This window comes from Melanerpes formicivorus, unplaced genomic scaffold (assembly GCF_026170545.1).
Source record: "Melanerpes formicivorus ecotype bairdi unplaced genomic scaffold, bMelFor1.0.p_v2 SCAF_10, whole genome shotgun sequence".
NCBI lineage: Eukaryota > Metazoa > Chordata > Aves > Piciformes > Picidae > Melanerpes > Melanerpes formicivorus.
In genome coordinates, this window is record NW_027142362.1 from 318,483 (window position 1) to 345,438 (window position 26,956).

The following is a 26,956-nucleotide window of genomic DNA, read 5'->3' on the forward strand; positions in this document are numbered from 1 at the left end:
TGTGGCAGAGACAAATGCTGCTGCTTGCCTAGCTAGATTTTTTCCACCGTGATTCTGGTACCTTCAGTATATGAAGTACACTCATTTGCTAGTGCCTGGGTAGTTCTTAAAGTATCAGCTGAAGTACTTTAACATTCATAATTAAAGTTTCCAGAGCACTTGGGGAGTTCACTTCTTTATTATTTTAAAATGTGCTAAAGAATATACACTACAGAAGAGGCATCCTGTAAGCATTAGGGTGGGTTCCTCACTGTGGAAAAATAGGAGATCAAAACTGATGGGAAAAAGAAGTTACAATGCAAAGTCCCTCTTTCCTCCATGAGGTGAAGTCTCTTATGTGGGGACTTTTTTTTTCTCCTGGTATTAATCTCCAAAAGGATGACATCTCTTCTGTGTGCACACAAAACAGCTTGCTGCCTCAAGGACCTGGCTTCTTCCTCATTTAAAAATGGGATTACTGTGTTGTTAATCTGATTATGAATCTGAACTGTGTGGCCTTTCAAGTGGGGTCTCGCTGGCTGGTCCCAGTGCTGATCTTACTGGTGTGAGCAGGGCGATGAAGCTCATGCAATGCACATCCTCCTTGGATTTTGGAGAGTCCTTAAACATTTCCTCAAGCAATCCCATGTGGAACAGAAGACATGTTGCACAAAAAGGTGTTTATGCTTGTATACAGTATTGTATGAGAAGAGCACTATGTCTTTTAAAATACAGAAGCCAGACTATTTTGTACCAACTATTTGTTATGACTAAGAGCTGTCTTAGGAGAAGGCACTTAAATGTGATTATGCAGTATGACCTTTCTCTGACAAATGGATTAAAAACATACTCTAGGCACGTAACAGCAGGGCTACTATTCAGATGGAAGAACCAAGCCATGCTCTTCATGTTTTCCCTTAAGCTGTCTTTCCTCACCCCACTTTTTTCCCTACAGTGGAAGCAGCAGCTGCTCTTTGCAAGAACAGGGGAAGGTGTGGAAGCAACAAAAGGAGCATCTGCCCACCTCACACTTTGCAAGGTGAGTTTGGCACAATAAATGAAACAAAGTGAGCCACTGGGAAGTGCTTAAGGAGGTCGTGTGAGCATTGCAGTGCTCACAGGTGCTACTCCGTCTTTATAGTTGGACACCTTGACCTTACAGCCAGTGGTGTGACTTCACATGGCAGCAGTGTGAACTCTGAAGATGCCTTCTCTCTGGGTTGAATATGGCCCCAAGAAAACCCCCTTTCTTCTACCCCTTCCTTCTCCTGCCCCTTCCCCAAGCACTCTCTGCTCATCCCCTGCATGTAGCAAGGCCCAGGACCAAATTTGCTCTGGAGGTGCAGGGAGGTGGAAACATGCCAAACAAGAACTTGGGCTGAGGAGGTCCAACCCAGGAGTGTGCTGCTGCAACTCATTGTTTCCATGTGTGCTGAAGTCGTATGAAATTTTCAGTTCTGATGACTAACTTCTTTTCTTTATGGGAAGAAGCCAACTGACAGCTCCTCAGCCCCAATGCTTCTTTCTTTTTATTGCCTTCTAACCACATGAGCTCTGCCTTTTCCTGTAATTCATAGGCCACGGTGGCTTTCTCTTGAATCAGGAGACTTTTTTCTGCTGATTTGGATCGCATCAAGAGTAATCCCATTCCTGCTCACAGACTTGCCACATCCCCCTCTCTTGGAACCAAGAGTTCTTACTTCTCCTTATAGCTTGAACATCTGTTGGTGTCCTGAATTTCAGGACCTGATGATCAGGCTCGTGAGGAGCAGGGAGAAGTTGAATGTAATGAGCTCCCTTTTGGAGAAGCTTTTGAAAGTGGAGTAAAAGATCCATGTGTGCAGAGTGCCCCAGACTTGGGGAAAGGGAGCAGGGCATCAGTAGTTAGAAATACTGAAGCACTACTGACGTGGGGAAGTAGGAAGGAACTGCAGTAGTGGTTGGTGGGTGGATTTCCCCATGTGGAAGGGGTGGAAAGGACAGTAGAGCAGAAAAGGTTTTCCTGGTATAAATAGCAGTTTGGGATTACTTTACTAGAGAGGAACTGAAGTGGATCATGGCTCCCATTCCCTGTTGCCCAGAGGAAGATCTTGGAAAGGCAGCTTTGTGCTGGCTTTGTCAAAACAAATGTGGAGAGCAGCCAGCCCCAGCAGCCAGCCCCAGCCTTGGTCTGCCCAGTGCCCATCTAGGGTGGGAGCGCCTCTGTGCCTTATGTGTGGTCAACCCTTGAGTAGCCCTTCTGGGGCTCTGCATCAGCCTCTTCTCTGCCTGGTAGCATTTGGGAAGCCATTGGGAAGCTGTTAACATTCACTGCACCTGAGTAACCCTTGGTGTGTTTTGTAGCCCTCCAAGGCATGCAGCCTCAGCCTTCCAGCTGGCTTTTCCCAAGTGATGGTGCTCATTGTCCTCCCCTGGCTTTACTACCTCTTATCTGTTCCACCTTGGACTTCTCTTCCTTTCCCTCTGTTTCACTATGTAGTACTTTTCATGCCTCTCACTCAGTGTTTCTCTGTTCTGCCCCTGGGCAATCCGAAGGAGACCTCTGCTTTGCTGTTAATTGCCTGTATGTCTTCTGAAGTTTCTATCTATTCTTAATTTTATCGTTGTTTAATACCACAAATCATCATGGTACTTTCCCACTGTTACTTGTTGCTCCTGATATGACAAGAGTTCAGCAGTGCTGACCTCTGAGGATTGCACCATCACTAGAGCAATAACCACACCACCCCCAGCATCCTTTTGAAGATATACCACATTTATTAGGTAAGCAGACTGGGCTATTACCTGCCAGTTCCCAGTACCTGCCAGCGTGACCGTTACTGTACAAGCACTGTAAAAATCCGTTGGGCATGGCTGTCTTTGACTTGCTGATACAGTTTTAATTTGGTAGTGTCCTCTTTTGCAATGGTTCTTGCCCAAGAGCAGGCTGCTGGCACACTGAGACTTTCTTCTCAGCTGGTATGGATGACACTACAACATAAATACATTTTAGAATGTGAAAGACTGGCAAATGGAGATGCAAAAGTGTGTAGGAAATGGAAGAAATGACAATGATGAGCAGGTCAGTGGGTTGCAGTAGATCTGTTTATTCTGTAAAGACTGAAAGGTGTTTTTGGTGTTTTTTTTCCCTGTAAATTGTCAAGGGTTTGGGGCTGCAGTATTGAAGCTGAAGCAGACTAGCTGGGAGGCACATGCAGAGTTAGTGTGGACAAAGAAAAAAAACAATCTTCAGCCAGTACAGTTAACATCTTCACTCCGTGCAGCAGTCATTATAGCCTCTGCATGGAAACAGACTGACCTATTTCTGCTCTGTTTAATTAGCAAGGTGGGAAAAAACACAGCTGCCTGTGCTTTCACTTTCCCTGGTACCAGTGTTGTGCTTGCAGGAATGGTGGTTGGGGCCCCGTCCCTGGAGGTGTTTAAGCCCAGGCTGGATGAGGCTCTGTCCAGCCTGATCTAGTGTGGGGTGCCCCTGCCCATGGCAGGGGGGTTGGAACTAGATGATCCTTGTGGTCCCTTCCAACCCTGATTGATACTATGACACTATGAGGTGGTAGAGTCACCATCCCTGGAGGGGTTCAAAAAAGGCTTGGATGAGGCACTTGGAGCCATGGTTTAGTTGTCAGGAGCTATTAGGTAATAGATTGGACTTGATGATCTCTGAGGTCTTTTCCAACCTGGTTGATTCTATGATTCTATGAATGCATCAGTGCCAGGTGAGACCAGGGATGGAGGGCTGCTCCTTGTTGCCTTCCCTCCTGCTCTGCAGATGCCATGGGCCAAGGCAAGCCAGGTCTGGGGTTTGTGCAGCAGGGACCCAAACATATGGAGATGGGAATGCTGTGCAGGATCAGTGTGAGGCATGATGGATTTCTGTGGGATGGGTGATGGACAGCCGATGCCTGTCCTGAGTAAGGGGTACCAGTCTCCCAGTGCATTCCCATCCTAGTCCAAAGGGCTGGGCTAGAGTCCCAATCCTGGCTCCTGGGGTCATGGTGCATGGTGCTGGGGTCCCTGTCTCAGGGTCTGAGTGCCCACAGTCTCTCACTCTTCTGTCCTAGCCTCTTGATCTGGGCAGCAGGGATGAGGTTCTGAGGATCCCAGCATGGGATGCTGAGTTGGGGTCCCTGTGTGGGGCACTTGGTCAAGGTGCCAGTCATAGAAAACAGTTTGGATTGGGAGGGGCCTTTAAAGGTCATCTAGTCCAATCCCCCTGCTATGAGTAGGGACATCTAGAGCAGGTTGCTCAGAGCCCCAAACCAGCTGCCCTGGAAGGGTTCTAGGGATGGGGCATCTCCCATCTCTCCGGGCAACCTGGGCCAGGGTCTCCACACCCTCCTTCTCTCTAGTCTGAGTCTCCCTTCCTTTAGTTTAAGCCCATCACCGCTGGTCCTGCCCCACCAGGCCGTACTAAAAAGTCTGTCCCCATCTTTCTTATTGGCCCCTTTAAGCCCTGATGGAGCTTGCTTTTCTCCAGGCTGAACAACCCCACCTCTGAGCCTGGACTCACAGCAGAGGGGTTTCACCCCTTGGATAACATTTATGGCCTCTTCTGGACCTGTTCCATCTCTCTCTTGTGCCGAGGACTCCAGAGCTGGGCCCAGGTCTGCAGGCGGGGTCTCAGCAGAGCAGAGGGGGAGAATCTCTGCTACCTGCTGCACAGCCTGCCGGGGGTGCCGCCCCGGAGATGCCGTCCCGCTCCAGGACGGTGCTTTGCGAGCCCTGTCCCGGGGTTCGGTCCCCCTCTCCAACCCAGGCTGCAGACCTCCATGGCTAGGACTCGTACCCCCAAAGGGGGCCACCCCCCGGTGCTGCAGGGGAGCGGGATCCGTGGGGGCTCGTGGGATACGAGGGGGAGGGCCGGGCGGGGCTGCCGACGGCGGGGGCCGCACACGGCGCCTGTGCCGAGGGGTTGGGCCGGGGAGGCGGGGGCCCCCTCTCCCCTCCCTCCCCTCCGTTTCCCGTCACTGCCCCTTCCCCTCATGGCGGCGCTGGGCGACTCGGCGCGGCTGGCGGCGGCGCAGCGCGGGGCGGCGGCGGCGCTGTGAGGAGCAGCGCGGGGCCTGCGCGGCTCGGCGCCGGGCGGGCATGGCGGGCCGCGGCCGCCGCGCCTGGCTCAGCGTCCTGCTGGGGCTGGTGCTGGGCTTCGTGCTCGCCTCGCGCCTCGTCCTGCCCCGCGCTTCCGAGCTGGCGGCGGCGGCGCGGCCCCGCCGAACCCGCCCGCAGGGCTGCCGCCAGTCGCCCGCCGCCGCCCCGCCGCGCCGCCCCGGCCCGCCGGCCCAGAGCTTCCTTTTCGTGGGGGTCATGACGGCGCAGAAGTACCTGCGGAGTCGCGCTGTGGCTGCCCACCGGTGAGTGAGCGGGACGGCTCCGCTGGGCTGGGCTCCGCTGGGCTCTCTTGGGGTGGGTTCGGCTGCACTGGGGTGGGGTCGTTTCGAATGGGTTCGACTACGCTCGAGTGGTTTGGGCCGGGATTGTTTCGGTTAGGCTTAGTTCGATTCAGCTCGGCTTTCTGCACGGCCGTTTCCCCGATGAGCGGCTAAGACCCACCCCAGGGCAGGAGGTCTCCCGCGGCGGAGCCCTTGAGGCATCCTGCTGCTGGCCCGGGGACCGTTCGTCCATCCCAGCGGCCGGTGTGAGCGGTGAGCGACCCCAAGGAGGTCTTCCTTCGGGGCACGCTCTCCCCACACCAGCCTGTGCGCAGCACTGGGGCGCTCTCCAGGTGGCAGGGTCGGGGTGAGGGGAGAGGGGTGCCCCGAGCTCCCCTCGGCTGCGTGGGCAGGTTGGTGGAGACATGAAGGATCGGGTTGGGGCGTGCTGACGTTCTTATACAGTCTGGTTGAGCCGGTGCTTGGCAGACAAACCCAGGGGTCTTGCCTGAGGGTCCGGCAGCTCATCCATAGTGAGGGGGCACCTATCGCTGGTCACTGGGGGAGATGTGGTCATCAAAATGCTTCCCTCAATGCTTCTACGTTGGGCATAGCCACGTCTCGCTGGTGCAGTCCTTGCTTGCTGTTTCTGAAGGCAGACAGCAACTTGATAATAATAAAAATAAAGTTTGGAGACTGCTGTAGCGCCCTGGATAGGGAGGAAAAGTCCGCTGCACAAAGATGAGAGTGTGTACTTAGGAATGAGCCTCAGAAGTGCATCTGGGAACAAAGAGTAAAACCAGCTCTTGCTCGCTGCAGCCGTTGCAGAGGCTGGACCACGTAGCGGAACAGTTTGAATGGAGAAGTCAGTAGCTCCTGGCTCCAGGCTGTTGAAGCTAGCACAGGACTCGAGGTCTGCGAGCCATGTGTGTTACCTGAGCAGACCTCTCTTGGGAGCAGAGGCAGTCGTGTGTGCACTGCTCGTTGTCGCTCGCGGCACGGTCTCCAGCCGTAGCTGGGCATGGCCGCGGGCAGTGCGTGCTAACGGCACTACTGTCCAAAGCCTTGGCAGCATCAGGATAGTGATCTCTTCTGTGAGAGATGTGTCTGTGGCTTTGGAGAAATTCTGCTCTGCTGAACTATGCTTACTGCTCCGGCGTTTGTGCCAGCAGGCAGTGCTGGGAGGCTGTGCTGGAAGCCTGCTTGGGAAATCTGAAAGAGTTAAGAGCTAAAATGTCAGCTTGGGTATACCCCGGCTCTGAGTGCTGCGCGCACAGCCAGCACTGTCAGAGCCAGGAGTTGTGGGGCACATCTTTCTCTAATAAAACATCCCTTCAAGTCTTGTGCTAGAACAAACCCTTCTCCATCCCCTGCCTGCCCAGGCTGAAAAGTACTTGGCTCTGTTGGCCAGTAAGAACAGGATGGCAAAACCATGTATGATGAACCAACTCCTCCTCTCCCTGCCCAGCTCTTTATGTCAGCATCAAATACAGTAAAATGGCTTAATTTGGGCAATCTGAAATACATTGTCTGGTCACAATGGTTGTAATGGAAACTTAATTCCTTCTTTCAGCATAGACCTGTAATTAAGTTACAGAGAGTGTATGATTGCTGCTTTGAAATGGGTGAAAGAATCTCTTTCTTCAGGGCTATGTATTAATCTTCAGCATGTGGGATGGAGCATTTTGGATTGCAAATCTCATGAACTGTGTGTAACAGAGAAAGGCTGAAGTCATGTTGGACATCACATAATGGATTTTATGGCAGAATACTTTGTCTAGCATCCACCAGATTTTATGTCAAGAGTTGAAGAAAGGGAGATCTATCTCAGTATTGTCCCAAGGTGGGTGTTAGTTGTGAAGCATTTTGCTTTGCTGGTGTGGGCAGGATTCTCTTCCCTGTTTTTGTCCCTGCTTGCCGAGCAGTCCTGTGCTGTGGGAGAGCTGGGTTCACAGAGCCGGCTCTGCAACGTCTGCTCACATTCACACAAAATGGTTTAAGCTGCAACTCAACAAATGTAGCTTTTGGAATTGGGTTCATTCAGAAGGAGATCTGAGTATTCCTTTTTACTGCACTGCTATTTTGGTTTAACCTCTAGAGATGACGTCCGCTCTCAGAAATGACGAAAAAAGCCTAGCCTCCTAACATTGCGGTAGGGCTGAAAGCATTCTTCTTAACTCTGCTGGTGAAAGAAAGGACATAATGTCCTGCTTACAGGAAGACATCTTTGGGGGAAGATGGGGAGGGGGGAAGAGGAAGACAAACCTGAAATCTTAAATGGCTTTTGATTGCCACGAAGTACTCAGGCAGACAATTGCTGGGATTACTACATTTGACAAAGCATCCTGGTGAGCTGAATCGCTGGCATGGCCAGTGAAATGGGAAGCCGCTAGCAAGGCATTCCCGGGGTGGCAGCGTGTGCAGAGCCTTGATACTGCACTAGCCAGAGCGCTGAAAGGAATTAGAGATTCAGAGGCTGAATACCTCCAAACTGCTGTGGCTCAAAGGCTATTTACAGACGCAGCTCAAAGCGACTGGAGCGGAAAGCATTTGCTGATCCTTGCTGCCGTGAATCCAGATAGCGTCTAACAAGAGGGGAAGCAATCCACTTCCTGAACATCAATCATGAGCAAAATGACCACTGCAAGGCAAAATGGGCCTGCTGGATTTTCAGGAGCCGCTGGCTCTGAAACAGTTGTGCTTTTGTAGTCTGCCAGGCAAAGAATGAGCCTTGGATCCACAGGTTTTTGGAGGGCAGATTTGTAGCTTGAGGAGTTACTGCATCTGACAGCCCGGTTGGCAGAGCTTCCCTTCCTGGAGGCCGGTAAAGTTCGTTGTCACATCAAAGGAGGAGAAATAGGCAGGGAAAACGCCATGCAGGAAGGAGGGAAAGTGCAACAGTATGTGCTAATGGTTTTGCAGTTGAGGGGAGTTACCCTAAAAGAGCTGCAGGAAGGAGAGGATGGGAATAAGAAATCTCCCAGAAGATTTCTGTACTCTCTCACAGGATCTCACAGAAATGTCAGGCAGTTAACTCTTTTTTGTTTTGTTTTTTTGGAATAGCAACCACATTTCCTGGGAAAAGTGACAGGAGACTGTCACTGCTGTGAATGCAGTTAGTGGTGAGATGTCAGGTTGGCCTTTGGCAGCATCTCTGCAGGAATGCAGCTGCGGTGGTACTTAGTTTGGAACAGTCCCCATGGCACCTTGAAGTGCCATGAGGCCACACAGGCAAGGAGCATGAGTGGTGCTGATGCTTGTGCTAAGTTGTTCTGCTCCTGCAGCAGAAGGATGCCCTTTCAGAGGCTCTGTTTCAAATGTGATGCCACGGTGTTTGTGGTGGTTTACACAGGAAAACATGTTGCCCTGGAATCCAAATACCTGTCTGTTTGGAAGAGCATCAGTGCAAGGCAGCCAGAGGGATTTAGGGTGTAAAGGAGTTTGCATTGTCTGTCTGTGCCTGTGCTAGCTGCTACAGAAGGGTAATACAAACCACATTTTTGTGCTCCTTTTAAATCCAGAGCCTAGGTGGAAGCTGCTGGGTGGTATTTGGGTTTGGCCTTTTCTGGTTGCTAGTGGGGTGATATGATGGATTGTGGAGCACTCTTGCCTCTCTGGAGGAGATTGAGTGAAATGACTTTGAACATCATGATAGTGTGATGCATGGTTTGCTTAACACATGGATTGTACTGCAGTGTTAGTGAGAACTCGGCGTGTCCTGTTCTTCCAAGCTCTGGTAGAAGTATGATGTACTTGGACTTTCCAAGCAGTAAGCAGTTACAGAATCACAGAATGCCAGGTTGGAAGGAACCCCAAGGATCATCTGGTCCAACCTTTCTAGGTAGCAGTGTAGTTGAGAAGAGCTGGCCCAGCACCCTGGCAAGCTGAGTCTTAAAACTGTCCAGTGTAGGTGAAATTCGCCACTTCCCCGGGAGATAACTCCAATGTTTAACTTACCTCGTGGCGAAACATTTTCTTCTGGAATCCAATCGGAATCTCCCCAGGAGTTACTGATACCCTTTGCCCCTCATGTTTTCCATGTGGCTCCTTGTTGCCTAAAATTTGCAAAGATGTTTAAGGAACAGTATGAAATGAATGCAGAGGACAGCTGGCAGTGATGCATGGTAGGGGATAAGGAGAAACCAAGTCACCTACAAAGCCCCGTGTTAATTATATGGCCCAAATCTCTGAGGCACTTGGGCTTTGATCTTTGTCTTACCCTCTGAGTATCAATGTGCCGAGGGATGATGGATCCGTTTCTGTCCCTGCTTCCACAAGGAAGGTGCATGGATGTCCATGGACAGAAAACATGGCATCACTTTAGACTGGAGGAGTTTAATTCAGAGGACTCTGAGGATCTGTGGAAGCTGCTTGAGCTCTCTGTTAAAGCTAGATACCAAGCTGTCCTGCTTGAAAGAACCTCTCCCTCAAAACTGGAATTCTGTAGTGCAGATCTGAGCTGACAAGCTCTTTTAAACCTATCTGGAAATGTAAAATGCCAGCTTGTTTTTCTGGGCTCCCATGATGGTTGTCTGCAGTACCACGTGCAGCAGCAGCATTCTGGTTTCTGTGTGCAGCTCTCCTGACTCAGCTGTGGTTCATTGCTTCTCCTGTTGCAAGTGTTGCTGTAAAGATGAGACCTTGAGGAACAGTTACACAAAACTAGCTCCAGTTCATGATGAAATTTTGTCTGAACCATGTATTTAAGAAATCAGTCTTCTAGCTCCATTATCTTGCTGAGCTGCTCACAAATGATGATTTTCTTCAGCTTAATTATGCAAGGTGACTGTTCTCTAAACTTTAAATGAGTTTTGACCTCCTCTAAGGGAAGTTCCCAAGCTGCAGACAAAAACCAAATCCATTTTTCGGTAATTGTCTCCAGTTGGGGTCTCTACAAAGGGAGCACTGTCTGCATAACACTGCTGACCGTGCTTCTGCTGAGTCTGCAGCACTGACAACAAAGCAAGGTAGTACAAATAAATAATAAACAGTGGCAACCGAAGAGAAAACATTCCAGATCTGTGCTCAACATGCTCCAAGCTATGCTTTTTAAACTGCTTTTTAATAAAGGAATTACTTCTGACAATGTTTAGTTACTGTAATCATAGTCACCTTTTAGCTGGGGTTATTTTAGCACTCTCTCTGCACACAGCTTTCTGTACTGCAGAAATATCTGTACCAGCTGTGACAAAATCTTTTGCACCCATTTTCACAGAGTGTCGCAGAATGTTAGAGATTGGAAGGGACCTCAAAAGATCGTATAGTCCAAGCCCCCTGCCAGGGCAGGATCACCTAGAGGTCACAGGGGAACATGTCCAGGCAGGTTTTGAATGTCTCCAGAGAAGGAGGCTCCGCAGCCTCTCTGGGCAGCCTGCTCCAGTGTTTTGTCACCCTTGCAGTAAAAAAGTTTTTCCTTCTGTTCATGTAGAGCCTCCTATGTTCCAGATTGCACTCAGTGCCCCTTGTCCTGTCATTGGGCATCTCTGAGCAGAGCCTGGCTCTGTGCTGACACTTGTCCTTCACATATTTATAAACATTAATGAGGTCACCCCTGAGTGTCCTCCAAACTAAGGAGCCCCAGCTCCCTCAGCCTTTCCTCATAAGGGAGATGTTTACTGGCGACTTGTTCAGGATAGGGTACCTGTAGCATATCTGCTGTGCAAAACCAGTTAAGGGGTGGTAAAATTTACTTGGTACTCACCAATACTGGAGTGGTCCTGATGTTCTCTAAGAGGTTGTTTCTAAGGAGGTGTCACCTAATTTTTCTCTGTGTTTGTTTGAATGACACTTTGATTCACTTGTCAGCACTGGCTTTGCTGGAGTTGTGTGCCACTGAGAGAAAGCAGGTTGCACACTGTCATGCTTGTTTTCAGTGCTGCTCCTGGGGAAGGTAATGGAGAGTTTCACTGTCCTGATTCATGCACATCCTGCTCTTTAACTGAGCAGATTCAGATTGCATGGAGGAGATAAGGTTGGCATCTGTCAGAGCACTTCAGGTCCTGGGTTTTTAAATGACCAGCTCAGTACACATATCAGTTGTATTCAGAAACTGATATTTCCCTCTGGGCAGAGTCAGAATGGCCTGAAGCTGGCTGAGGCCACCAGCAAAGTGCTGCAGTGGAGGTCTGCAGGTATAGGTACAGGAGTCTGGTGACTGAAATGTTGTGACCACATTTCCTTTAAACAAGGTGATGGAGAGCCCTTTGAGAGGGGCAGGGGGAAAGAGAAAAATGTTTTCCCTTGGTTGTTTGATGTGTTGTTGTTTTGGTTTGTTTTTTTTAATTATTATAAACCATACAATTTGTTTGCAAATACAATCTGGAAGTCTTATCTTAGAGAAGTCTTGACCAGAAAAACAGTGTCAGCTGTTGGGGCCACAAAAGTAGGAATGTGCTGAGGTAAGAGCTCTGTGCCTAAGGACATGAAGGGTCTGGTTGCTGCTCATAACCCGAAAGCAGACATAGTGAACCTGAGTGGACATGGAAGGGCAGGCAAGAAATGCAGCTGTTAACACACCAACCTGCAGAACTGCTTATGATTGAGTCAGGTCTGATTCTTGGCAATGTCAGATAAAGAAGTATAAAGTAGATTTGACCAGAATTTATCCCTGTGTTTACCAGTCCTTAGTTCTGCTGATAGCTGGGGTCAGAAAAATCTACTTGCAGTTGATCTTGCAGTCTGTGGTTTGGCTTCGTTGTCCCCGTGCAGCACGGTGTTTCCTGAGCAAACGGTTCTGTCTGCACAAACTCCCCAGAGAAGGGCCACGATGAGCTGTGGCTTTAGGCATAAGGAGCAGCGCATGGCCACTGCCATTGTATCAGCCTCTGCCCAGCAGCGCTTGTGCTGACATGGACACGCAGGCAGATTTTGATGTGGGAGCATGTTTCATCTGTCTGAGTTTGACCAAGGCCTCAAAGCCACAGCCACCAGTAACACATCCAGTTGTCCCATCTCCTAGTGATTGCATGATTGCAGGAAATGAGCAAAGGCTTAGTCAAGCTGTGTTCGGGCAATGTGGATGTGAGAACCCAAGGCTGAAGTGACGGTGTGGTCCTGACTCAAGTCTCAGGCTGATCCCTTGGGATGTGGCTGTCACAGAATCAAAGAATGCTAGGGGTTGGAAGGGAATTCCAGAGATCATCAAGTCCAACCCCCCTGCAAAGCAGGACCACTTAGGGCCGATCACACAGGAACCCGTCTAGGTGGGTTTTGAAGATATCTAGAGAAGGAGTCCCCACAATATCTCTGGGCAGCCTGCTCCAGTGCTTTGTCACTCTCACAGCTTGTTCTCATGTTGGGATGGAATTTCCTGTGATTGAGTTTGCGTCCTTTGCCCTTCATCCTATCGCTAGGCTGTGTTCTTTTGTGTGCTGTGCTCCCATGTATGCAGGAATATGTTTGGTTTACTTCTAGTTCAGAATGAAACTTAAATATGGCCAAGGTCCATGAAAAGATGGGGTCAAACTGGCTTTGGGCTGAGGGGGTTAATGCAGTATGAGGACTGAGAATCAAATGTGCTGGTGTTTGTGGATGTGCATGTGTTATTTTCCATCTCCACTGAATGGGAACTCTTCTTATGACAGTGTATTGTGGGGTCATGAGATGAGGGTACCTGGCTGGGGAGCAGGCAGTAAATTTAAACTGGGAACCAACAGAAGGGGTGGTGGTGTGAAAAAGCAGAGTTGAAGACTGCTCCTGAAGAGTCCAGAAAGGGGCTAAAGCTCAAAGTGGTGGAAGTAATCTTGTGTTGTCCATAGCTTGTAATCATTACAGAGGCAGATCTTTTGGTTTTGGTCTCAATGTACTAAAAGTTTATTTTGAATTAGAAAAGTCAGTGAACAGCAGTGCCCATGAGATTTAGCTTACAACTTCACCTGCTGGCTGTGGAGTGTCCTGGTCTGCGTGAAGATGTACTGGGAACTGAGCACAGTGGATGAGATTAGCTGCATTTCTTAGTAGCAGCTTCTGCCTTTTTTTTTTCTGCTGTAAGATTAGAATTTGGCTGCATCCAGTACCTTTAATGGAGAAGTTGTTTAAAGGTAGAGCTGGCATGGGAAGGGCAACGTACCGTGTATAGAATAGAATAAACCAGGTTGGGAGAGACCTTCAAGATCATCACGTCCAACCTATCATCCCACACCACCCAAGCAACTAACCCATGGCACCAAGCACCCTGTCAAGTCTCCTCCTGAACACCTCCAGTAACGGCAACTCCACCACCTCCCCGGGCAGTCCATTCCAATGGGCAATCACTCTCTCTGTGTAAAACTTCCTCCTGACCTCCAGCCTGAACCTCCCCTGGCACAGCCTGAGACTGTGTCCTCTTGTTCTGGTGCTGGCTGCCTGGGAGAAGAGACCAACCTCTGCCTGTCTACACCCCCCCCATCAGGTAGTTGTAGAGAGCAATAAGGTCACCCCTGAGTCTCCTCTTCTCCGGGCTAAGCAACCCCAGCTCCCTCAGCCTCTCCTCACAGGGCTGTGTTCCAAGCCCCTCACCAACTTTGTTGCCCTTCTCTGGACACACTCCAGCAAGTCAACCTCCTTCCTAAACTGAGGGGCCCAGAACTGGACACAGGACTCAAGGTGTGGCCTAACCAGGGCAGTGTACAGGGGCACAATGACCTCCCTGCTCCTGCTGGCCACACTGTTCCTGATGCAGGCCAGGAGGACGTTGGCCCTCCTGGCCATCTGGGCACACTGCAGGCTCATGTTCATCCTACTCTCAACCAGCACCCCCAGGTCCCTCTCTGCCTGGCTGCTCTCCAGCCACTCTGACTCGCGAAGTTGCCTGGCACTGAGGTCAGGCTGACAGGCCTATAATTCCCTGGCTCATCCGACCAGCCCTTCTTGTGGATGGGCACCATGTTGGCCAGCTTCCAGTCCTCTGGGACATCTCCAGTGAGCCAGGACTGCTGAAAAATGATGGAGAGTGGCTTGGCCAGCTCCTCTGCCAGCTCTCTCAGCACCCTAGGATGGATCCCATCTGGTCCCATGGACTTGTGGGGATCCAAGCGGCTGAGCAGATCACCAACTACCCCATTCCGGAACAGAGGAAAACTATGCTGCTCCCTGGCTCCTTCTGCCAGCTCTGCAGGCCAGCTGTCTGGAAGACATTCTGTCCTGCTAGTAAAAATTGAGGCAAAGAAGGTGTTAAGTATCTCTGCCTTTTCCTCATCTTTTGTTACAACGTTCCCCTCCGTGTCCACCAAGGAGTGGAGGTTGTCTCTGCCCTTCCTCTTGCTATTAATGTATTTATAGAAGGACTTTTTGTTGTCCTTCACAGCAGAGGCCAGGCTAAACTCCAGATGTGCTTTTGCCTCCCTAATTTTCTTCCTACAAGACCTAGCAACATCCTTAAAACATTCCTTAGGTTGCCTCACCTTTCTTCCAAAGGTGGTACACCCTCTTTTTTCCCTTAGTTCTATTAAAAGTTCATGAACTATCCAGGCTGGCCGTCTGCCCCGGCGGCTCATCTTCCGGCACATTGGCACAGCCTGTCCCTGAGCCTTCAACAGTTCTTCCTTGAAGCTGGTCCAGCTCTCCTGGACCCCTTTGTTTTTAAGGGCTTTGTCCCAAGGAACCCTCTGAATTAGTTCCTTGAGTAGCCTGAAGTCTGCCCTCTGGAAGTCCAGAGTGGAGGTCTTCTTGCTGCCCCTCTTGGCTTGACCAAATACTGAACACTCAATTATCTCGTGGTCACTGGCCCCTAAACACCCTCCAACCACCACATCACCCACCAGCCCTTCCCTGTTGGTGAGGAGGAGGTCAAGCATAGCCTTGCCCCTGGTAGGCTCTCGCAGCACCTGGGATAAGAAGCTGTCCTCCATGCATTCTAAGAACCTCCTAGACTGTCTCCTCTCTGCTGTGTTAAGATCCCAGCAGATATCAGGCAAGTTGAAGTCACCCATGAGAACAAGGTCAGGCGATCTTGAGACAGCCTTAAGCTGCCTATAGAATGACTCATCAACATCCTCCTCCTGGTTGGGTGGTCCATAACAGACTCCAACCAGGATGTCAGCCCTGTTGGCCTTCCCTCTAATTCTCACCCACAGGCACTCAACCCAATTGTCCCTGATCTCCAGCTCAATGGCATCTAGTGCCTCCCTGATGTAAAGGGCCACCCCTCCACCCCTTCTTCCTTGCCTGTCTCTCCTGGAGAGCCTGTAGCCATCAATTGCAGTGCTCCAGTCATGTGAGTCGTCCCACCACATCTCTGTGATGGCAACTGCATCATAACTTTCCTGCTGCAGTCTTTTCACTCAAGAGCAGATGATTTATACGTGGGCTGTGGGTGTTGGAAAATAAACAGCAGAACTTCCTCAATAGTTCAAGATAGGAGCCTGGTTCCTTTTGAAACAGGCAATTTTCAGTGCTTTGACAGGATGTGACTTTGCAACCAGTAGCACTGTGCAATAATTGCAAGACTAATGATTAAAGGCCTCATCACCTCTCTTGTCAACAGGAGTGTTTCCATTGGCTTTCCCCTGTGCTGTTCTGGGAAGCTGGGATCTAAACCTTTGCTAGGGAACACTATCCGTGGCAGTGAGAGATCCAGAAGACAAAGCTTTTAAAGTAATTGGGTGATATTCATTACACAAAGCTGAAGTAGTGTATAACTGCTAAGGTGTCGAAGTTGATGTTTAATTAGTACTAATGAAATACCTCTGCATTTCCCAGTGGAACTTAAGGAACCATCCTTCTGGAGTATTTTTACATTTTAGACTTTGGATGATAGCTTATTCTGGAGATGGCAAATTTCAGATGGTCTCTAAAGCCCCAGATCTGCTCTGCTTTTGCCAAGATACCTGTGTGAGCAGTATCTGGTAAAATGACAGTGGTGCATTGAGGGAATGCTGTGTCCTCTTCCTTGAGAGGGTTTTTGCATTCTGCTGTGAATATAGATTATATTCTCCCCCTGTAAAAAAAAAAAAGGAGGCAAACCCTGTTGGTCTGCCACTGAAAATAGTTTTCTGTGAGTTTCTGTGAAGGATACTTGAACTCTGCTTTTTCTTGTGTAGACTTTGAGAAAATGGCACTGAAAGCTTAACATTTGTAATATTTAGGGCAAAACTGTGACAGTTATGTGGTTGGAAATCCTCCCTGAAGGAGGTTAAGTGTTCTGCAGTCTGCCTTGAGGAATCGTCCTGCATCTCTTCCTGCAGTGTAAATGACCCAGTTTGCCCCCGCAGATGGGTTGGATTTGGCAGGGGGGGGCATGGAAGGTGTGGAGCAGATGTTGATGCTTTGCACAAAAGAGGCTCCGTTTTTGTGATGATCCTCTACCTACCCAGCCTGAAACTGGCAGAAGGATGATGGAGGTGTGGCTCATCTGTTGGGATTATGTGTTTTGCCTGTATCTCTTGGGGCTGCTTTTCTGCTAGTCCTTTGCTGGTAGGGGCAGACCCATTTGAGGTTGATGTTGCTTGTCTGGCTGTCACGAAACAGACACATTTTACTTCTGTCAGAGCATCTGGAGAAGTTGGGGGTTGGTTGGTTTTCCACCAGATAGTGATTTCTCACGAGTTCCTGTGAAATTGACTCTGCAAGTCAGTACCAAATGCACGTTGGAGCTTTTGAGGGACTTAGAGGGAGTTGAAGGTGTAGATGGTACTGGATAACTTGCAGGGAAGCTTTGGAGGCATTAAATCCAGTTGAGTGTGAGGAGGTTGCCCATCTTGGCTCCCTTTGGCTTTGCTCTGTATCTTGTGACTAATAGCTGTTAGACCAATACTGAGTGTGTTTAAGAAATCCTGCCTGCCACTGGTGAACAACTACTATTGAATTATTTTTCTATCAGACAGGGATGCAAAACTGGTGCTCAGATGCTTGTTGTGTCAGAATTTTTTATGTTGTGCGGATGTCCTCATTTGTTTGGAAAAAAAATAACCCTTCAAGGTGTTTAAAAAGAGAATTTGGAAAACAGAAGAGCTGTGGCTCCTTTCTGTGGTCTCTAGTAGCCCTCTCTGCCTGCCTTGGTTTGCATATTTAATTGGTTCTTATTGTCTTTTTCAATCTAGAACGTGGTCCAAAAGCATTCCTGGCAAGGTTGAATTCTTCTCCAGCGAGGGTTCAGACACCTCTATTCCCATCCCCATCGTGCCGCTTCCAGGTGTAGATGACACTTACCCACCTCAGAAGAAATCTTTTATGATGCTCAAATACATGCATGACCACTACCTGGACAAATACGAATGGTTTATGAGAGCTGACGATGATGTCTACATCAAAGGGGACAAGCTGGAGAGCTTCCTTAGGAGCCTGAACAGCAGTGAGCCCCTCTTTCTTGGGCAGACTGGCCTTGGCACCACGGAGGAGATGGGGAAGCTGGCGCTGGAACCGGGCGAGAACTTCTGCATGGGGGGACCAGGAGTGATCATGAGCCGGGAAGTCCTGAGGAGGATGGTGCCCCACATTGGCGAGTGCCTGCGAGAGATGTACACCACCCACGAGGACGTGGAAGTGGGCAGATGCGTGCGGAGGTTCGCAGGAGTGCAGTGTGTGTGGTCCTATGAGGTAAGGACAAGGGCACAGAGTATCAGCTGTGTGCTTGTCGGGAGAGGGTGGCAGCAGGGGGTCGCTGCACAGCTGTGCAGAAGCTCCTCCAGAGCTCTCCTCCCTTTGCACCTTGACCATCCAGCTGTACAGTGTCTACACTGCTTCCTACAAGTGTGACCCTGGGAAAGGCCTGTGCAGATATGGAAGTGCAATGGTAAGTGGGGAGCATGTTGGGGTGAGGGGTGGAACATTCATCGTTCATAACAAAGGTGTTTGTTTAGACAGAAGGGGAGTAATTTTAAATCAGAATGGCCACAGGTCCCCTCAGTCTTGACTGTCCAAGCCTCTTTCATCCTCTTTAGCTGGGCATGCCATGGTGTCACTGTGGAAAACAGATGGTTCGATTACTGTGCTGCTTACTGTGGTTGAAGTGTTCAAGGCTGACAGATGTCTGCCGTGACAGTGACGTTTTTTTTCTAAACTGCAGCCACAGCAGAGATGTCTCATGGTGGCTGGCACTGTCACCCTGTGCACTGAGCTGCCTCCCAGCCTGCCCACAGCCTGAGCCCACTGGCTGCTGAGGTTCACTGGCAGCCCCATGCTGTTCAGCAGGTCCTTGACGTCAGCAGAGACAAGCCACCACTCTTACACCAAAACTCAGCGTCTGCCCACACTGATGTGGCTGCAAATGTGGCATGTCAGGGGGGGAAAAACAAGAGAGTTACAGCCTGCTTGTGGCAGAGTTTCCCGCTGCTGTTGTTGCTGGATGCTGGGGGCTGGCAGCTCCTCCTGGGGGGGGGGGGGGGGGGGGGGGGGGGGGGCTTCTCCTGCCAGGGTGAGCTGGGCTCTTTGAAGTGAGTCCTGGGTGTTTACAGACTGTCTGATCAAAAACACCTGCTAGGCTTGAACTGCAGTTTCTCCTCCAGTAGCAGGGAAAATGCTGGTGGTTCTGTCTTGGAAAGAAGGGAGAAGTTGAGAGCAGTAGAGAGGGTGAGCTGCTTATCTTTTTACACAAATGTTTATGAAACATTTATGACTTGTACGCAGCTATTGCTTTGTCCTTTTATGAGATGTGGTAAAGAGAGGGAGTCTTCTGCCTGTGTGACACAGGAGCTGTGGTCACAGATGCTGCTGCTGACCTGCTTTTTGACTGGCAAAGACTTGCATTAAACTTTTGACACTGAATTTCTGCCCCTGGAAGCTGTTGCTTTGTTTCAGTTCACAGTTTGGTGATGGGAAAGCCTCTGAGGAAGGGGAAGGAACTTTCCAGCTGTAGTAATTCATTTGTGTCTTCTGTGCATGAAGACTTTCTGGGCTAACAGTGGCTCTCCATGTTCCCTGCTTACAGACCTGGAACTAGTTTATATATATAATTTCCAGAGTAATGGTTATACCCCTACATAAGGAGTCAGTAACTTTTTCCACAGTTTTTAGCAGCATAAAATCTTTCCTCTAGACTTCTGAGTTGTAATAACTTCTGTTGTGAGTGCCTGTACCATGTGGCATTTGGTAACTTGCTGAAGGTCAGCATTTTGTTCCTGCTGAAGTTGGCAAAGGCCTCCTGAATTCAATATGATCCAATTTTTGACTTGAAGTAGCTAACGATAGAATACAGCTGCAGGAGGAATGCTGTCTGACAGAATTAGATCAGGCTTTTCTCAAAATCAGTTTTGTTTGATCAGCTTCTGTTCAATTGTCCATACGGCTGGATTCTCCCAAGTGCTGTGAATTGCTGGAAATTGATTTGTGTGAAGTGTGTAAACTGTGAGATGTTCAGAAGTAACCTGTGAGTGTGAGATGTTAAGGCTCAGCTGTTTTGGAGAGAGGGAAGAGTTTCACTGATCAAAACACCCAGCTTCTGCAAGGAACAGGTCCACTCTCGTTTAGTTGAGGCTTTTCCATTTAAAAACCTGTCATCTTTTTCTTTCTTCAGTCTGGTCCTCTCCTGGCTCACGGAACTAGATTCAATGTGCCTGATACTTTATTTTAGATAAAGCAATAGCTCTTTGAAACAACACAGCTGTTGGAACAGCTGTGTTAGGAAAGCTCAGTGTAAATGTGACATTTTCCATGTCTTGTAGTTGATGAACATCAAGTAATGGGCCACTGTGAGTGAAGTGCAAAGAGCTGTATTTCAGTGAGCTTCTCATGGAGCAGAAATTTATCTGTGCCTGCCCTGCTGGGGCACAGCCATCACACTCTTCACAATTTTCATTGAAAGGGAAGCAATGACAGCACAAGACGCAGCAAACAAAATGCTGTTTGCCTCAGAAAACCCAGACCACAAACTTCTCCTTTGCTTCCTGCACTTCTTATTCTGGAGCATCTCAAGTGGGAGCAAAATGAGGAGCTCAGGTCTTTGCAGTCATCCCCGATGTTGGACCTCGGCGCGGGAGGTTTATTTCCCTGCACTGTTCTCACGGTGGGCCCTGTGCCCAGAGTCGTTTTACTCATCTCCATGACTGTCACTGCCCCCTTTCTCTGATTTGAGAATCTCACAATGTCTTTCCTGTGCTGCTCTTCTTCGCTGGCTCTGGTGGTGTGCCCAAACGCATCTGCAGGCCTGGCTCTGTGTTTTTCTTTCTACTTACAGCAGTCTGCCTCAAACCCCTTTTTTCCACCCCCTTCCTGTGTTTCTGTCATTCCGCCGCTCTCTGCGGTGCCTCTTAGACCACTTCATTAGTGGCACCAGTTATTGCCCCTTTCAGGACTTGTAAAGATTTCTTCAGGGTCTTCCCGCTGTCAGGAGCTTTTCAGCAAATACAGTAAAGGAATTGACACCATGATTCTTTGGACTTCCTGCTTCATCTCACCCCAGAAAAGAAGAGGCACTGACAGTGTGTGCAAGCTGGAGGAGAACTGAAGCTTCCTGGGCTCTGGGGAGCTTCATCTGATGCACCCAGGAGCAGTTTTGCAACCCATGGTGGATTTTAGGCTCCTGTGACCAGGTTGAGTGAGTAACAGATGAGACGTCCCTCTTAAAATGCAAGTCCCCTATAGCAAGCGTTATCATCATTGTTAACCCTGAGACTGTTACTGCTATTTGACAAATAGCTGTCAGACTCAGCCCTCTACGGGGTGGAGCAGCAAAGCTACAGATTTTATGCAGCAAACTGAAAGAAAAGAATCCTTAAAATAATGGAGCTGTGGAATCTCTGAAGCTTACAGATGGGAGCATGACAGTTGATGAGGTGATACCGAGCACAATCCTTCCTCTGGAAGGAGACAAAAGCTGTACTGATCTTGCTGGGAAGTGATTCTACGTTTTTGGTGAATAGTGGCATTTTAAATTTCTGATGTTTTTCTGAGGAAAAAGTTGACATACTCAAGTCTCCTTCCTTCTTTTGTTTCCTCCCACCAGTAGTTCTGCTATTTTATCTTGTGTGGGTCAGAGATGTGCTCTGCCATGCGGTGCCATGTGCTGTATTGGGTATTGAGCCTGAGAGCAGGTTTCAGCATTGATGACAAACTGCCTCATTTGTGATTTCAACAGTCCCCATGGTTCACTGGTCTCACTTTTCCATTTGAGTCTAATGTTTCCTTTAAATGCATCTGAATTACGAAGCCTTTGCTCTGCTAGCTCAGGGCTCTTCCAGCCTTGTTTTGTAGCTGCTGCTGAGTATTGTTCCAGCTTAGGTTTAATATTGTTGCCTTAGAGCGCAGGTAACTTTAATACAAACTCTTTGTAGCTGCTAGAAATCAAGGCAGTGCTGATATGTATCATTCAGTAACAAACCCTTTTGGTACAGGTGGCTTTCAGGTGGCACTAACCACTTCCATGTCCTGCAGCAGGATGGAGACTGCTGGATCCAATGGAGTGTTTTATGCTACCTCTAACTGCTGGTGCAAAGGCCCAGGTGCTTTGGCTGCTTTTCTTTCTGTTCTGGTTGAGGCAGTGGGAGAAATTAAGGAGCAGCAAGTTTGGTGAGGGTAGGGCTTTCTTCCAGGCTAGCAACTAGAACTCTGAAATGTGCTGAAGTGAGACAGGATTTTTTTATAATGTATGTGGCAAAGAAGCTGTGACAGAGGGGAGTGTTCACAGCAGGAAACGTGAGTGTTGAGGAAGAGTAGGTCCAGCCTTTTGGGCACTGGTGAGGGGAAAAAGCAGAGCTGTGGCAATTAGGGATAGTACCTTTAGACTGGATATTTGGAAGAAATTCTTTACAGTAGGGGTGGTGAGACACTGGAACAGGTTGCCCTGGGAGGTGGTGATTGCCCCTCCCTGGGTTTGTTGAAGACCAGGTTGTACAAGGCCTTGAGCAGCCTGGGCTGGTGGAAGGTGTCCCTGCCCATGATGGTGGGGTTGGATCTGGATGAGCTTTATGGTCTCTTAAACTCAAACCATTTTATGATTCTGGTAGAAAGGGGATCTGAGCTATCGTTTCGTGTGGTCTTTAATCTGGAGTAATTGAAGATAATTGCTATGCTGAAAGTCACTGAGGTTAGGAAAGCTCTTAAGGTGCACATCATATCTGCCGGGTACATTGGCAGTGCCAGAATGCGCTGTTTCTGGAGTGGACTTTCCCATGGGTAAAACTGAAAGTAGCCAGAAGTGGAAAAAAAAAAATGAAGGTCCTGCAGTGACTGATCAGAACTGAAAGCCTGGAGAGAGATGCAGCTGTTAATGGTTAACCTTCAGTTTTCTTGCTTTATCCTCTGAGGAAGAACTGACCTTCATTAATGAAAAAGGAGATTCAGCCTGTTGGTGGCTGGCTAATGTTTAGCACACCACACACTGTGACTTCAGCAGCAAGAGCTGTCCATCTGGGAGCAGGGCAGGATGGGGGCTGTGGGGATGGTGCTTTGGGTGGGTACTCTGTAGCACCTTCCTTTATCACAGTCTCTGTTGGGCAGTGGGGTTGAACTGTGGCATTTGGTCGGTCTTGCTCTGTGAGCCCTTGCCTTGGATTCCACTTGACTTGGCTTTGTGGTGGGAGCTTGCAGCACAAATCTGAAATCAGACACTGTAAGAAATAGATATACTCCTGCTTTCAAACTTGTCTGTTTTTTTGAAGTCAGGGCATGGAGACTTGGCAAACCATGACAGACACAGAGCCCTTATCTTGCCATGTGTGTAGCCCACTGCATCTCTTCATTCAGGAAATGTGCAGTACGAGTCGTGTGTGTGTGAGAGAGAGAGACAGGATGCAAGCATGCCCAGGGTAGATGTTTATAAATTATCTTTTCTTAGGCACTGAATTCTATCTCTGAAACACTTGGGAGATGTCTCTTTGGCTTCAGAGTAAGTTGAAAGTGAGTGGTCATCTGTGCTAGGGTGGATGGAGATTGAGCTTCATGAAGGTAATGAGGAATGACATTTTGTCAGAGGACAGACAGGTAAGACAAGAGAAGAGCATTATCTGGGCAGGGAAGGTGATGCATGGGGCTCAGCATGAGACAAAAATACATGACTGATGTGACAGGGAATCTGTAAGGGATGGGGGAGTCAGTGAGGTATGACCACTGTGGTCTAATTTTAGTAGCAATGTTTGCTGAAGAAGAGGGCAGAGAGGTCAAAGGAGAGGGTAAAGGCTGCAGTTTGGGTTTGTGAGGGTTAAGAGGGTTTGGAATAGGAGAGAGATCTCAGATCTGCACCCCAGTCCTGACCTACCTTACTTCAGAACCACGTATTTCAAAGAGGGAAAACTCAACAGCACCAAGCCATTTTTTAGTGACTTCTGAACTCAGACTGGTGAAAGTTTCTTGTAGAAATCAAGAGCTGCCTTGTATGTAGCAGTAAGTGTTGTACCAGTTATTTGATTCTGGATCTGGCTGACTTTCTGTTGGCCATCATTTGCCAGGGGAAGGCTGTATGATTTGTGCTTACACATGCATGCCTTCTCAGGCTATAGAGACTGCTTGAGACTGACCTAGTTTGTGTGAGCATGTGGTCAATGTGTCCCTTGATTAGCTGGATGACTTGACCTAATGCCTAAGCTGAGTGTTCCTGAAATGAGGAATTTGGTAGTGTCATGCAGACTCTAAGGAAGCTTTAGTCATGAATCCAGCAAACACAAGTATTGCTTTTCTCCTCTTCCTGTCTCCTTGAAGTGTAGTGGCTCATTTAGAAATGAGTTGAGTTTAGGGAGCCATTAGGATTAGTTGTTACCTTGAGGACACATCAGGAAAGGCTAATCCTTCATTGCGTGACAGGACAAAGAACTCTAATAAAAATACCTCATCACCCCAATTTCTTAATTAAAGGCACTCAGAAGATGCTTGAGAATTTGAGTTTGTTCTGTTGAGCAGTAATGAGGATAGGCAGAGGGAAGGAAATCTGAGGCCAGGAGCTTTCAAATGTATTTTTCTCTTTGGAACTGATGGGAAACCCATCTCTGTTCTGCAGGATAGACCTTGCTGGAGCTGTGAGGCTTAGTACTTGGAGAAAATGATTTTGTGCTGTGATCAGAGCTGTGCACTTCGCTGCCTCCTGTAGCTGAGTCCCACCTGACTGGACACTTTGGAAGAACACAGTTAAATTCCATACTTGATCAGTACACATCCCAGTAATACCTGTGTAGTGAATGATCTCCCATGGGTTAATTATGTCTGACCAAACTTTGAGTTGACAAGTTTCCTTTTCCATTTTGTGTAGTGCTTATCTCTGTGTATAAAAGATGAGGGTAGAAGAATAAACCACTTCATGACTACTTGTGTATAAACAGAATCTCTGTGAAATGTCCCATGTGACTGGACAGGAGAGAAAGAAAACAACAAAACTGTCTTTCTCAGCAGAAGTGGATGCAAAGCGTCTGCAGCTGGGGCTCTCAGCGTGGAAGTTTTCAGCTGAGCTGTCTGTAGAGGGTAACTGTGGCCTGGATGTTTGGGGAGTGGGGCATAATTGTGTAGATTTGGAGAGAATATTTTCTTTTCTCCCCTCAGTATGTTAGAGCCAAGTTCTGAGCACAACTTAAAGCACGTGCAGCCTGGAGGTATCAGAGCCTGTAAGCATGGGAGAGTAAAGCCAGATTTGTTTGGTGGTGGGATACAGAAATGAAGTGCTGATGTGGGGAAGGGGCTTAATATAAACTACCTGAGGTCACTGAAGGGGTGGTAGAAGCACATCCAGCCTGAGTGCTTTCAGTGCCAGCTGTACTATACTTGGACTATGGTGTTTGGAGAAATATTTGGATTTTTTAAATAAAACCAGTTGAGTTATTAGACAAGAAACAAAAAGCAGATGGGTATGACGGATTTTGATGCCGTATCTCTTAATTTTGTAGAACAGTTTGGTGTAAAATATAATTTTCTTCTGAATGTTGAGGGAATGAACACCGGTAATTACTCAGAGGTGCTTTACTGGTTACAGTGAGGAACAATGTGTAGCACTGACCACCTCCAATGCCCCTTTTGCTTCGCAGTCCCCAGCTTCTTACAGTAACTGTCCTTGATGGAATTTGGGACCCCCAAAGTTCTGACCACTGTGCTGCTGTGTTTCTTTATTTCTTTTTTGTAATAGCTTGCAGTTGCAGTTTCTAGTAACAACTGTCTGCTCGTGCACTGCACCCAAGTGCACTTGATTAAGGAGCTTGGCTTTTTAGGCTGTGGTGGGAGAGCCATTGGTTCATGGATGAATAAGGAAAGATGCATGATGACAACCTGACACCTACAGCAGAGAGGTAGCAGTTTAGCTGGGGGGCTCTGCACTGTGGTCTGAGGGCTCTGAGGATGGTGTGGATGTGTTATCTGACTGCACAGAGGATTAATTGTCCAGGATTTGTCTAATTTCATTTCCTGTGGATGCTTCCTGACTGAGGAGCTGCTGCTGGTGTTTTGTACTCCCAAACCATCTGGATTTGGAGCAGAGAACTTAGTTTTACTTTGCTGGACTGTTGCACCATCTTTAATGATCCTTAAAATGCTTAAAACATTTTCGCACTAATTTCCTGTGTTAAAAGCTTATCTGGACTCCTGATGGTGTGAATTTTCATGGTTGTCAGCTGGAGACCTCTTAAAGTCTTGCCAGCAATCATGATTGCCTGAAGGGTGGGGATTATCTTCCCATGTGCCTGGACCAAAATGACCTTTGTGTTGCAGAAAAGTTGGGAACATAATTGGAAGGCTTTGGGGAACTAAGTGGTGTTGTTTTCTTATATCCTGAAGTATCAGCTGAAAGTGCATTTGGGGGTTCTTGCAGACCTGGAAGTTGACTTCTGGTTATATTTGGTTAGTTTCTTACATAAAAGTGACTTTCTGCTGGTGTCCTCTGTGAAAGCAAGTTGGTTTTAAGTGGTTCTTTGAGAGGTCTTTTGAGCAAGCTTAAAGCACTATTACAGTAATTAAGCAAAAGTTGTGACCTAATTTTATCAGAGGGGATTCTTGAGAACCAGTTGAACTTGGTGCCACTTACTTGCAGTTTGTGTGGTAACAATGACTTCAGCAAAGGAGTCAAAGCCTTCATGGAACTGAAATTGCTCTTAGGGACCCAAAGTGTTTATCCATTTATACTTTCTTTGTTTATCCCTTTATGCTTTGTGCATGCTGCAGTGTTGTACCCTGATGTGAAGTACTGCTGGTGAGAGGAAAGCTACCACAGTGAGCTCTCTCTTTCCGCAGTTGCTCTGCTTCAGGACAAGCTTTGCAGTCTGCTGGTGCCGTGTCACCTCTGCTGCTGGCAGTGACCTGCTCCCAGGATTGCAGTGTAGGTGAAGCTCCAGCAATCAGCATCTGTGCTTGGTGGTCCGATGTCCTGGGAGCATTGTTGGGTTAGAGCAAAAGCCTTTGTTTAGCATCTTTTCTGGTTTATAGCTGAGAGCATAGGAAGAGAGCCCTAAAAGTTTATGCAGAGCTGGGAAATGAGGCTCCCAGAGCTTTAGAGTTATTAGCTTAGAAAGAGCTTTAGGAAAAGGCATAACATGCTCTTGTGTAATGAAGAGAGCACAGGTAGGGTCATGCCCACTGACTCTAAGCTCCATCCCAGTCTCTGGTTTTAATCTGTCCTACTGAATGGTTTTAGGGAGCCCCAGCTGAGTGCTATATTTTTGCCCTTGGAAGCAGTCTTTAGAAGTATCACGATTGAGCACAGGTTCTTAGACAGAGGCTAGGGTTAGTAGTGAAATAAATGGGAATCCATAGTTTGGACCCATCTGGCAGTCCATTAGAAAGCAAAAAAG

At 48.4% G+C, this 26,956-nt stretch overlaps 1 protein-coding gene across 1 annotated transcript in view; it reads left to right on the top strand.

The window, feature by feature from the left end:
- Positions 1-5,067: 5,067 nt before the first annotated feature.
- The window catches only part of CHSY1 (chondroitin sulfate synthase 1), an 87,117-nt gene continuing 65,228 nt past the window's right edge, over positions 5,068-26,956 (top strand). The window contains exons 1-2 of the mRNA XM_068143303.1: positions 5,068-5,330; positions 17,366-17,861. Of these exons, the coding sequence (XP_067999404.1) occupies positions 5,068-5,330; positions 17,366-17,861 (759 nt within the window). The remainder of the gene's footprint in view (positions 5,331-17,365; positions 17,862-26,956) is intronic.